Here is a 13,558-nt window from a genome sequence, read left to right as displayed (position 1 = left end):
GAAAACAATTGCTTGGTTTTTTAGTACTCCTTGAACATGGTACAGTAACACTTTCCTTTTAAAAGTACAAAAACTATAAAATTGAAGTGATTTCTTAACATATGTGTGATTGAGATGACTAGAATATGACTGAAGGAAGGTGTGACTAGAATGTAATTTATAGCAGGAAAAAATGTTAACAGAGGGGAAATGGTCTGCTTGGCACCTATAAAGGGGAGCCCCAAAACTAGAATTTAGTGGTTTTCATCTAATATTGCCCTGGAAAGTATACCCTAAACAGCATATCAGAGTAACTCTTCTGCTTGGTATGTATACTGTTGTCACTATTATAGCTGACTGCCAAAGCCAGTACTACAACATCATAGTATGTTTTCTTTGCTCTGATTCCATGCCTACCAAACAACTTTCTCATTTGAATTTAACTTCTCAGAGATTCTGCTTATCAGCCAGTGAGATTTAGGTCAACTTGGTGATGCATTTTTCGTAAAAAATTAACGTATTTCAATCCAGTTTATACGTCAGCCTCTTTTAAGTTTTGTTGGCCTATGTCAGTCTCTTAAACTTAATCAATGTGTACATAGGCTGGTGTTTGGAGTTGCAAGGCTGAGGATCAGACCCTTGAACATGGTTAAACAACAGAAAGTGACCAACCCATCTTGTTAGGGAATATCTCTTTATCTCATCACTCTACAAAAAGAAAGTATACCTTTTGAGTGTATATAGTTGAAATTTTAATACTCTTGTGTAGTGACTAAGAGGTATATAGTAGACATAGGTTGAATATAACAATTTAATTTTTTTCTTTCTTTAATTGATATATTAACATACATATGGTAAAATGCATAATGAACTAATACAGAGTGAATTTAAATTCTTTTTAAAAATTGCATTATGTGGTGACAAAAGAGAAAAAAGGCTTATGTCTAAAAGAGTAATTCTTTAGAAAGGTATAGTTTGTCATTTAATACATGTAAAATACTAACCTGTTTCATAAACTTTTGTATTACATGAAACCATAAAATAATGTAGACATTGTTTATAGCATTTATAAGTTGACAGTGTTATTATGGTACTTTAAAAGTATTTATTTGGTAGACATTTCTTTATATATCTTTATATAAACTTCGCTTAAGATTCCATGGGTCAGATATATAATAAAGTAAATTACATTTTGGTCCATGACTTTTGCAGTCATTTTTATGGCATGCAGGGTTGTTTCCACAGTGTTCGGAAACACCCAACAATGATGGATATCAAAGTTTTTCAGAGGAGAAAGCTATTTAGTTACTCTGTGGAAGAGGACATTTTAATTTCTCTCTCTAAGTTTATGTTATTCTTGGGTTAGAAAGTTTCTCTTTATAATTGTGTGACCTCCTAGGGCACAGAGTTATGGATAGAATCATTACATATTCCCTTCATTACCAGACATTAAGCTGTTTTCCCTGTTTTAGCAGATGTTAAGCTGTTAATATTAAACACGTGATTTGAGATCTGTACGTGTTTTTGATATTCTTTGTTTTGTCATTCCACAGGCAGTAGGTTATAGTTGTATGCCCAATAATAAAGATGAAGATGGGCTAGTGGTTTTAGTTTTCAACAAAAAAGAAACAGATATTCGAAGCCAGCAACAGCAATTGGTAGAATCATTGCATAAAGTTTTGGGAGGAAACCAGACCCTTACTGTAAATGTAGAGGGCATTAAAACATTGCCAGATGATCAGTAAGTATACATTAAATATACTATATATTTCTGTGTGCCTTGATCCAAAGAGAGTGATCAACAGTGTTTTTGTTGCTAAAGCACAAATTAAATCTCAAAGCAAAATATTTCTCAGCTAGTGATTCTTCAGTATTTATAGAAGCATTTGTTTAAAAGCTTTTTTCTTAATCTTGCGTTTCTTATTAGATGCTAATAATTTCTTAGATTTCTTATTCAGAAACAGGAGGAAACTTAATTATGGTTGTATGCAAATTAGGGGCCACAAAGACATTGGAATGTTTTAACTGATTACTGTACATGTTCATTTATGGATAAATATGGTTAACTTCCCTTGTCCTATGTATAATTATCATGCTTAGTGGCAAGACATTTGCTTTAGGATATCTTGGGTTAGAAGAATTATTGTTACCAGTGAGATATAATAACTGAAATCAGATTTTACTTTTTGGACTAAATTGCAATGAAGCAGCCCATAAACTTCAACAGAATCTCCAAGGCACTTCTCAATTCTGGGGAAAAAAAAAAAATAACATTTACATAGGACTTTGTAGCTAAGCATACCTTTTATAGATAATATCTTACTTGCCTACGTCATTTTAACTTTATTTAGCACCCTTTAATTTAGAAGGGTGCTTCTGAATTCAGCTAACACCCTTCTAAAATCACATGCTGCATTGATATTTGTGGCTGTGAGTTACATGCTCCATATTTTATAACTTGGTTATCTTTCCCCCAGGACAGAAGTTGTCATTTATGTTGTTGAGCGTTCTCCAAATGGTACTTCAAGAAGAGTTCCAGCTACAACACTATATGCCCATTTTGAACAAACCAATATAAAAACACAGTTGCAGCAACTTGGTGTAACCCTTTCTATGACTAGAACAGAACTTTCTCCTGCACAGATCAAACAGCTTTTACAGAATCCTCCTGCTGGTATGTTTCCAGAGTCATGGAGTTGAGGAAATGAAAAATTTAGAAATACATGCTTCCTCTATTTTGGGAGGTGTTGCTTGGTTGTTAATATTAATAACACCAGTGTCAGCTTATTGTGTCTGCTTATTTGGGACATAGTTTTGAATGTTTTTATTGTATTCATTCATTTAGTTTTTTCTATTATATAGTTAGTATGTTTGTTAGAAATTTGGGCAATGATGAACTAAAGAAAAATAGTCCATACTCCATCTACCCAAAGACAATGTAATCTTAGTATTTTATTTTTGTCTTATCTCTTAACTAAGTATTCAAGTAAAACCTGAATGTGTTCTCACCATAAAAGTTTCTAGATTGACTGTGTGATAGATCTTTACCTCTCTTCCATAGAAGTAACTATTATCAATAATTTATTGAACTTTATTAATACTTTATCTGTAATTTTAATGTAAGCATATGTATACTAAGTCCTTGAAAAAAGTATTCTGCACTATACATTTACTGCAACCTGCCTTTTTACTTATAGTATTTCTTAGTATTTTCCATGTCAGTACATAAAGATAAATCTTATTCTTTTTAAAAGCTGCGTGGAATACTGTGGATGTACCTTACTGAATTTAACCTCTAGGTTGTTTCCACCTTTTACTGTTATAAACTATGCAACAATTAACATCCTTGTAAATATGTCTTAGAACACATAGGTGTGTATTTTTTTAGAATAATCTCTAGTACTGAAATTTTTGAGTCAAGATGATGTATACAGTCAGCCCTCTGTATCTGGGAGTTCCACATCTGCAGGTTCTGCATTTGCACATTCAACTAACCACAGCTCCAAAATAGGAGAAAAAAGATTTTAGGAAGTTCCAAAAAACAAAATTTGAATTGCGGCGCCTTGGCAGCTATTTACAAAGCATTTACATTGTATTCGATATTATAAGTAACCTACAAATGATTTAAAGCGTATGGTAGGATGGCTGTAGATTATACGCAAAAACTATGCTATTTTTTACAAGGGACTTGAGCATCCCCAAGGAGTGGGGTGGGCCTGAACCCTATTCTCTGTGGATGCCAGAGGGATGACTGTACTTAACATATTGTTAGAACTACCAAATGGCTCTCCAGGGGAAGTTCTACCATTTACATTCATAACAGGAATGTGTTACTTTTCCTCATATTTTTAATTTTTCTAATGTTTTCTCATTCTGCTCTATTTTTGCCAACAATGGAGATTATCAGTCTTTAATTTTGCCACTCTGATGGCAAAAAATTAATATTTTCATTTGCATTTCCCTGATTACTACTAAAGTTGACCAGCTTTTTGTATGTTTATTAGTCCCATGTTTATAATTTTTGTGAATTACCTATTCATGTCGTTTGCCCATTTTCTATTAAATTTTTTGTCTTTCTGATTTAGAGGGGCTCTTTCTATATTCTGGAGGTTAATCTATTACCCTATAGGTTATAGATATTTGCTTTCAAGTCACTTTTTTATTTAGCTTTATCCTACAATTTTTTGTTGTTGTGGTCATATTTGACAATCATTTTTCATTACAGCTTCTAGGTTTTGTGTCTTACTTTAGCAGGGCTTTTCCCATACAAATATTATAAAAATGGAAAATAGTTCCTTTTAGAAAAAATATTTCTTCTTTGTGGTAGGTGTTGATCCAATTATCTGGGAACAAGCCAAGGTGGATAACCCTGATTCTGAAAAGTAAGTGTATCTTCATCTTGCTTTCATATAAGAACTAATATTTACTACCAGGGAAGCAAACAAATGCAAGCTGTTAACTATAATTCTTACATTTGAGGTGAGTTTATTTTCCTTTTCATTGCTTTTTAAAGAATGCTGATTATAGTAAAGCAGCATAGTGTGGTGAAAACATTAAAATCTGAGTACTAGTGCCCTAATTATATATTTGCATTTAATAATGCAGTTTTTGACCAAACTGTATTTCCTCATTCGTAAAATAAGGAGGTTAGGTGAAATCTCTGTGGTGTAACATTGTTGATTTCATAGTCATAGATCTGCCTTCGAACCCTAGAAATATAGTGAAATTACATGAGTGTTATTATAAAAACCTTACCGTGTATTTTGTAATAATAGGTTTAGGTCTGAAAATTGACCACTTGTATTTCTTCAGGTTAATTCCTGTACCAATGGTGGGTTTCAAAGAACTTCTTCGAAGACTGAAGGTTCAAGATCAGATGACTAAGCAGCATCAGACCAGATTAGATGTAAGAATCTATCTTCATTCTCTGGCCCTAGGAGTAGTATAGGGGTTACAGACCTTTCTTTTTACCATGTGTTTTAGTTACTGTTCTGTCTTAGGGGAGATAATACAGTATATACTGCAAATTAGCAATTATACTTTTATATAACTTCTTCATTATGGAGCCTCCAAAATCATGTAAACCTGATTTGATATATTTTAACAATGAATTTGGAATTGTGGCTTTTTTAATATAATACAAATTTATTTATTTATTTATTTATTTATTTATGGCTGCATTGGGTCTTTGTTGCTGTATGCAGGCTTTCTCTAGTTGCGGCAAGTGGGGCTACTCTTCTTTGCGGTGCACGGTCTTCTCATTGCGGTGGCTTCTCTTGTTGCGGAGCACAGGCTCTAGGTGCACAGGCTTCAGTAGTTGTGGCTCGTGGGCTCTAGAACGCAGGCTCAGTAGCTGTGGCGCACGGACTTAGTTGCTCTACGACATGTGGTATCTTCCCGGACCAGGGCTCGAAACTGTGTCCCCTGCATCGGCAGGCGGATTCTTAATCACTGCGCCACCAGGGAAGTCCCAGAATTGTTGACTTTAACAGATTAATTAGACTGTTATTTTCAGTTCCAGCCAGAGAATGCATATTATTTTATTAAACACTTTTGAAAATGAAGGCTACAATTATGATTATGTTGTCATAGTGTATTATAATTTGTAGGTTAATGAAGCAAATTTAAATTATTGAATGCTTAAATCTACTTAATATTTTATGAAGTAGACTTTCGTAATCAAATGCCTAAAGGTGCTTAGACATCACCTCCATGTTCTCTTATATGGAATTCCTAATTAGATATTCATTTGGACTCTGTTTGAGTAATGTAAAGCTTACTGTTTTATGAAGCAACCCATTTCATTGTCAGCTGTAATTGATACAAGTTTTCTTTCTTATATTGATCCAGAATCTGCCTTGCTATAATTTACACCTGTTTTCTCTGGCATGTTTTGTAGGTAATCACTATGTTCCTATGATAGCCCTACAGATATCTGAACTTCATAATCATTCTTCCTTTTTAGTATTATTTTCTCTGGCTAAAAATTCCAGCATAGTTTTTTAATGTGACATGACATCCAGGCCTTAGTATCTTAGGCTGGATACACTGAATTTATTGGTATCACTTTTTAAATGAGTTGTCCATAGTACTATAAATGGGGTGTGACCAAAGTTCTTCAAAGTAAAGCCAAAGAAGCTATTATTTCTCTTTATTTTTATCAGTCTTGCTAGAGGTTTGTCAATTTTATTGAACTTTTCAAAGAACAAGTTCTTGGTTTTGCTGATTTTTTTCTTCTTCTGATTTTCTGTTTACAGTTTCATAAATTTTTGCTCATAACCATTTCCTTTATTCTGTTTGCTTTGGGTTTTTCTCTTCTTTTTTCTAGTTTCTTAAGGTAGCAGCTTAGGTTATTGAGACTTCTGATAAAGGCATTTGATGCTATTAATTGCCTTCTAAGCGCTGCTTTACCTGAATTCCCCAAATTTTCATAATGTTCTATTTGTCATCTTTGATTCATTAAAAATATTTTCTTTTCCCTTGAGTGTTCTATTTGACTATTGGATTTTTTTGACTAATGGATTATTTAGACTTGTTTCATATTCAAGTGTCTGGAGATTTTTCTGTTACTCTGTTGTTTTCTAGTCTAATTCTGTTATGGTCAGAGAACTTTGTATGATTTCAATTCTTTTAACTTTGTAAAGGTTTTTTTAAAAAATAAATTTATTTATTTATTTGGCTGCATGGGGTCTTTTTTTTTTTTTAACATCTTTATTGGGGTATAATTGCTTTACAATGGTGTGTTAGTTTCTGCTTTATAACAAAGTGAATCAGTTACACATATACATATGTTCCCATATGTCTTCCCTCTTGCGTCTCCCTCCCTCCCACCCTCCCTATCCCACCCCTCCAGGCTGTCACACAGCACCGAGCCAATATCCCTGTGCCATGCGGCTGCTTCCCACTAGCTATCAACCTTACTACGTTTGTTAGTGTGTATATGTCCATGATTCTCTCTCGCCCTGTCACAGCTCACCCTTCCCCCTCCCCATATCCTCAAGTCCGTTCTCCAGTAGATCTGCATCTTTATTCCTGTCTTACCCCTAGGTTCTTCATGACATTTTTTTTTCTTAAGTTCCATATATATGTGTTAGCATACGGTATTTGTCTTTTTCTTTCTGACTTACTTCACTCTGTATGACAGACTCTAGGTCTATCCACCTCATTACAAATAGCTCAATTTCGTTTCTTTTTATGGCTGAGTAATATTCCATTGTATATATGTGCCACATCTTCTTTATCCATTCATCCGATGATGGGCACTTAGGTTGTTTCCATCTCCAGGCTATTGTAAATAGAGCTGCAATGAACATTTTGGTACATGACTCTTTTTGAATTACGGTTTTCCCAGGGTATATGCCCAGTAGAGGGATTGCTGGGTCATATGGTAGTTCTATTTGTAGTTTTTTAAGGAACCTCCATACTGTTCTCCATAGTGGCTGAACCAATTCACATTCCCACCAGCAGTGCAAGAGTGTTCCCTTTACTCCACACCCTCTCCAGCATTTATTGTTTCTAGATTTTTTGATGATGGCCATTCTGACTGGTGTGAGATGATATCTCATTGTAGTTTTGATTTGCATTTCTCTAATGATTAGTGATGTTGAGCATTCTTTCATGTGTTTGTTGGCAGTCTGTATATCTTCTTTGGAGAAATGTCTATTTAGGTCTTCTGCCCATTTTTGGATTGGGTTGTTTGTTTTTTTGTTATTGAGCTGCTTGTAAATTTTGGAGATTAATCCTTTGTCAGTTGCTTCATTTGCAAATATTTTCTCCCATTCTGAGGGTTGTCTTGTGGTCTTCCTTATGGCTCCCTTTGCTGTGCAAAAGCTTTGAAGTTTCATTAGGTCCCATTTGTTTATTTTTGTTTTTATTTCCATTACTCTAGGAGGTGGGTCAGAAAGGATCTTGCTGTGATTTATGTCATAGAGTGTTCTGCCTATGTTTTCCTCTAAGAGTTAATAGTTTCTGGCCTTACATTTAGGTCTTTAATCCATTTTGAGCTTATTTTTGTGTATGGTGTTAGGGAGTGATCTAATCTCATACTTTTACATGTACCTGTCCAGTTTTCCCAGCACCACTTATTGAAGAGGCTGTCCTTTCTCCACTGTACATTCCTGCCACCTTTATCAAAGATAAGTTGTCCATATGTGCGTGGGTTTATCTCTGGGCTTTCTATCATGTTCCATTGATCTATCTTTCTGTTTTTGTGCCAGTACCATACTGTCTTGATTACTGTAGCTTTGCAGTATAGTCTGAAGTCAGGGAGCCTGATTCCTCCAGCTCCTTTTTTCGTTCTCAAGATTGCTTTGGCTATTCGGGGTCTTTTGTGTTTCCATACAAATTGCGAGATTTTTTGTTCTAGTTCTGTGAAGAATACCAGTGGTAGTTTGATAGGGATTGCATTGAATCTATAGATTGCTTTGGGTAGTAGAGTCATTTTCACAATGTTGATTCTTCCAATCCAAGAACATGGTATATCTCTCCATCTATTTGTATCATCTTTAATTTCTTTCATCAGTGTCTTATAATTTTCTGCATACAGGTCTTTTGTCTCCTTAGGTAGGTTTATTCCTAGATACTTTATTCTTTTTGTTGCAGTGGTAAATGGGAGTGTTTTCTTGATTTCACTTTCAGATTTTTCATCATTAGTGTATAGGAATGCCAGAGATTTCTGTGCATTAATTTTGTATCCTGCTACTTTACCAAATTCATTGATTAGCTCTAGTAGTTTTCTGGTAGCATCTTTAGGATTCTCTATGGATAGTATCATGTCATCTGCAAACAGTGACAGCTTTACTTCTTCTTTTCCGATTTAGATTCCTTTTATTTCCTTTTCTTCTCTGATTGCTGTGGCTAAAACTTCCAAAACTATGTTGAATAATAGTGGTGAGAGTAGGCAACCTTGTCTTGTTCCTGATCTTAGTGAAAATGCTTTCAGTTTTTCACCATTGAGGATGATGTTTGCTGTGGACTTGTCAAATATGGCCTTTATTATGTTGAGGAACGTTCCCTCTGTGCCTACTTTCTGCAGGGTTTTTATCATAAATGGGTGTTGAATTTTGTCAAAAGCTATCTCTGCATCTATTGAGATGATCATATGGTTTTTCTCCTTCAATTTGTTAATATGGTTTATCACATTGATAGATTTGCGTATATTGAAGAATCCTTGCATTCCTGGAATAAACCTCACTTGATCATGGTGTATGATCCTTTTAATGTGCTGTTGGATTCTGTTTGCTAGTATTTTGTTCAGGATTTTTGCATCTATGTGCATCAGTGATATTGGCCTGCAGTTTTCTTTCTTTGTGACATCCTTGTCTGGTTTTGGTATCAAGGTGATGGTGGCCTCGTAGAAGGAATTTGGGAGTGTTCCTCCCTCTGCTATATTTTGGAAGAGTTTGAGAAGGATAGGTGTTAGCTCTTCTCTAAATGTTTGATAGAATTTGCCTGAGAAGCCATCTGGTCCTGGGCTTTTGTTTTTTGGAAGATTTTTAATTACAGTTTCAATTTCAGTGCTTGTGATTGGTCTGTTCATATTTTCTATTTCTTCCTGATTCAGTCTTGGCAGGTTGTGCATTTCTAAGAATTTGTCCATTTCTTCCAGATTGTCCATTTTATTGGCATAGAGTTGCTTGTAGTAATCTCTCATGATCTTTTGTATTTCTGCAGTGTCAGTTGTTACTTCTTTTTCATTTCTAATTCTATTGATTTGAGTCTTCTCCCTTTTTTTCTTGATGAGTCTGGCTAATGGTTTATCAATTTTGTTTATCTTCTCAAAGGACCAGCTTTTAGTTTTATTTATCTTTGCTATTGTTTCCTTCATTTCTTTTTCATTTATTTCTGATCTGATTTTTATGATTTCTTTCCTTCTGCTAACTTTGGGGCTTTTTTCTTCTTCTTTCTCTAATTGTTTTAGGTGCAAGGTTAGGTTGTTTATTCGAGATGTTTCCTGCTTCTTAAGGTGGGCTTGTATTGCTATAAACTTCCCCCTTAGAACTGCTTTTGCTGCATCCCATAGGTTTTGGGTCATTGTGTCTCCATTGTCATTTGTTTCTAGGTATTTTTTTATTTCCTCTTTGATTTCTTCAGTGATCACTTCATTATTAAGTAGTGTATTGTTTAGCCTCCATGTGTTTGTATTTTTTACAGATCTTTTCCTGTAATTGATATCTAGTCTCACGGCGTTGTGGTCAGAAAAGATACTTGATACAATTTCAATTTTGTTAAATTTACCAAGGCTTGATTTGTGACCCAAGATATGATCTATCCTGGAGAATGTTCCATGAGCACTTGAGAAAAATGTGTATTCTGTTGTTTTTGGATGGAGTGTCCTATAAGTATCAATTAAGTCCATCTTGTTTAATGTATCATTTAAAGCTTGTGTTTCCTTATTTATTTTCATTTTGGATGATCTGTCCATGGGTGTATGTTGGGTGCATAAATATTTACAATTGTTATATCTTCTTCTTGGATCGATCCCTTGATCATTATGTAGTGTCCTTCTTTGTCTCTTTTAATAGTCCTTATTTTAAAGTCTATTTTGTCTGATATGAGAATTGCTACTCCAGCTTTCTTTTGGTTTCCATTTGCATGGAATATCTTTTTCCATCCCCTTACTTTCAGTCTGTATGTGTCTCTAGGTCTGAAGTGGGTCTCTTGTAGACAACATATATATGGGTCTTGTTTTTGAATCCATTCAGCCAATCTGTGTCTTTTGGTGGGAGCATTTAGTCCATTTACATTTAAGGTAATTATCGATATGTATGTTTCTATTCCCATTTTCTAAATTGTTTTGGGTTTGTTATTATAGGTCTTTTCCTTCTTTTGTGTTTCTTGTCTAGAGAGGTTCCTTTAGCATTTGTTGTAAAGCTGGTTTGGTGGTGCTGAACTCTCTCAGCTTCTGCTTGTCTGTAAAGGTTTTAATTTCTCCATCAAATCTGAATGAGATCCTTGCTGGGTAGAGTAGTCTTGGTTGCAGGTTTTTCTCCTTCATCACTTTCAGTATGTCCTGCCACTCCCTTCTGGCTTGTAGGGTTTCTGCTGAGAGATCAGCTGTTAACCTTATGGGGATTCCCTTGTGTGTTGTTTGTTGTTTTTCCCTTGCTGCTTTTAATATGCTTTCTTTGTATTTAATTTATGACAGTTTGATTAATATGTGTCTTGGCGTATTTCTCCTTGTATTTATCCTGTATGGGACTCTCTGTGCTTCCTGGACTTGATTAACTATTTCCTTTCCCATATTAGGGAAGTTTTCAACTATAATCTCTTCAAATATTTTCTCAGTCCCTTTCTTTTTCTCTTCTTCTTCTGGAACCCCTATAATTCGAATGTTGGTGCGTTTAATGTTGTCCCAGAGGTCTCTGAGATTGTCCTCAGTTCTTTTCATTCTTTTTTCTTTATTCTGCTCTGCAGTAGTTATTTCCACTGTTTTATCTTCCAGGTCACTTATCCGTTCTTCTGCCTCAGTTATTCTGCTCTTGATCCCATCTAGAGTACTTTTAATTTCATTTATTGTGTTGTTCATCATTGCTTGTTTCATCTTTATTTCTTCTAGGTCCTTGTTAACTGATTCTTGCATTTTGTCCATTCTGTTTCCAAGATTTTGGATCATCCTTACTATCATTATTCTGAATTCTTTTTCAGGTAGACTGCCTATTTCCTCTTCATTTGTTAGGTCTGGGGCATTTTTATCTTGCTCCTTTATCTGCTGTGTGTTTTTCTGTCTTCTCATTTTGCTTATCTTACTGTGTTTGGGGTCTCCTTTTTGCAGGCTGCAGGTTCGTAGTTCCCGCTGTTTTTGGTGTCTGTCCCCAGTGGCTAAGGTTGGTTCAGTGGGTTGTGTAGGCTTCCTGGTGGAGGGGACTAGTGCCTGTGTTGTGGTGGATGAGGCTGGATCTTGTCTCTCTAGTGGGCAGGTTCACGTCTGGTGGTGTGTTTTGGGGTGTCTGTGGCCTTATTATGATTTTAGGCAGGCTCTCTGCTAATGGGTGGGGTTGTGTTCCTGTTTTGCTAGTTGTTTGGCATAGGTTGTCCAGCACTATGGCTTGCTGGTCGTTGAGTGAAGCTGGGTGCTGGTGTTAAGATGGAGGTCTCTGGGAGATTTTCGCCGTTTGATATTATGTGGAGCTGGGAGGTCTCTTGTTGACCAGTGTCCTGAAGTTGGCTCTCCCACCTCAGAGGCAGAGCCCTGACTCCTGGCTGGAGGACCAAGAGCCTTTCATTCACACGGCTCAGAATAAAAGGGAGATAAAGTAGAGAGAATTAGTAGAAGTATGAGGAAAGAATGAAGGAAAGGAGGGAAGGAAGGAAGCAAGGAAGAAAGAAAGAAGGCAAGAAGGAAAGAAAGGAGGGAGGGAGGGAGGAAGGAAGGAAGGAGGGAAAGAAGGAAAAAAGAAAGAAGATACAGTAGAAATAAAATAAAGTATAATAAAATTATTGAATTAAAAAATATTTAGAAAAAAAAGGGACGGATAGAACCTTAGGGCAAATGTTGGAAGCAAAGCTATACAGACAAAATCTTACACAGAAGCATACACATACACCCTCACAAAAAGAGGTAAAGGGGGAAAAATCATAAATCTTGCTCTCAGAGACCACCTCCTCAATTTGGGATGATTCGTTATCTAAAGGAGGGAAGAAAGGAAGGAAAGAAAGAAAGAAAGAATGAAGGTAAAGTATAATAAAGTTATTAAAATTAATTATTAAAAAAATTTTAAAAAAACCATGGACGGATAGAACCCAAGGACAAATGGTGGAAGCAAGACTATACAGACAAGATCTCACACAGAAGCATACACATACACATTCACAAAAAGAGGAAAAGGGGAAAAAATCATAGATCTTGATCCTAAAGTCCACCTCCTTAATTTGGGATGATTGGTTGTCTATTCAGGTATTCCACAGATGCAGGGTATATCAAGTTGATTGTGGAGCTTTAATCCGCTGCTTCTGAGGCTGCTGGGAGAGACTTCCCTTTCTCTTCTTTGTTCTCACAGCTCACCGGGGCTCAGCTTTGGATTTGGCCCTGCCTCTGCGTGTAGGTCGCTGGAGGGCGTCTGTTTTTTGCTCAGACAGGACGGGGTTAAAGGAGCCGCTGATTCGGGGGCTCTGGCGCACTCAGGCCGGGGGCGCGGGGGAGGGAGGGGCACGGAGTGCGGGGCAGGCCTGCGGCGGCAGAGGCCGGCGTGCATTCTCCCAGGGAAGTTGTCCCTGGATCGCGGGAACCTGGCAGTGGCGGGCTGCACAGGCTCCGCGGAAGAGGGGTGTGGAGAGTGACCTGTACTCGCACAGAGGCCCCTTGGTGGCGGCAGCAGCAGCCTTAGCGTCTCCCGCCCGTCTCTGGGGTCCGCGCTTTTAGCCGCGCCTCGCGCCCGTCTCTGGGGTCCGCGCTTTTAGCCGCACCTCGCGCCCGTCTCTGGGGTTCGCACTTTTAGCCGCTGCTCGCGCCCGTCTCTGGAGTTCCTTTAAGCCGCGCTCTTAATCTCTCCTCGCGCACCAGGAAACAAAGAGGGAAGAAAAAGTCTCTTGCCTCTTCGGCAGGTGCAGACTTTTCCCGAACTCCCTCCCGGCTAGCCGT

General features: G+C 36.8%; 1 protein-coding gene across 2 annotated transcripts in view; it reads left to right on the top strand.

The window, feature by feature from the left end:
• The window catches only part of NUP54 (nucleoporin 54), a 39,717-nt gene that overhangs the window by 12,238 nt on the left and 13,921 nt on the right, over window positions 1–13,558 (top strand). For both annotated transcript variants that reach the window (XM_079919236.1, XM_079919235.1), the window contains 4 exons: window positions 1,533–1,720; window positions 2,457–2,653; window positions 4,307–4,361; window positions 4,792–4,885. In XM_079919236.1, the coding sequence (XP_079775362.1) occupies window positions 1,533–1,720; window positions 2,457–2,653; window positions 4,307–4,361; window positions 4,792–4,885 (534 nt within the window). The remainder of the gene's footprint in view (window positions 1–1,532; window positions 1,721–2,456; window positions 2,654–4,306; window positions 4,362–4,791; window positions 4,886–13,558) is intronic.

This window comes from Stenella coeruleoalba (assembly GCF_951394435.1).
Source record: "Stenella coeruleoalba genome assembly, chromosome: 4".
Classification (NCBI taxonomy): Eukaryota; Metazoa; Chordata; class Mammalia; order Artiodactyla; family Delphinidae; genus Stenella; species Stenella coeruleoalba.
This window is presented reverse-complemented; position numbering and strand designations above follow the sequence as displayed.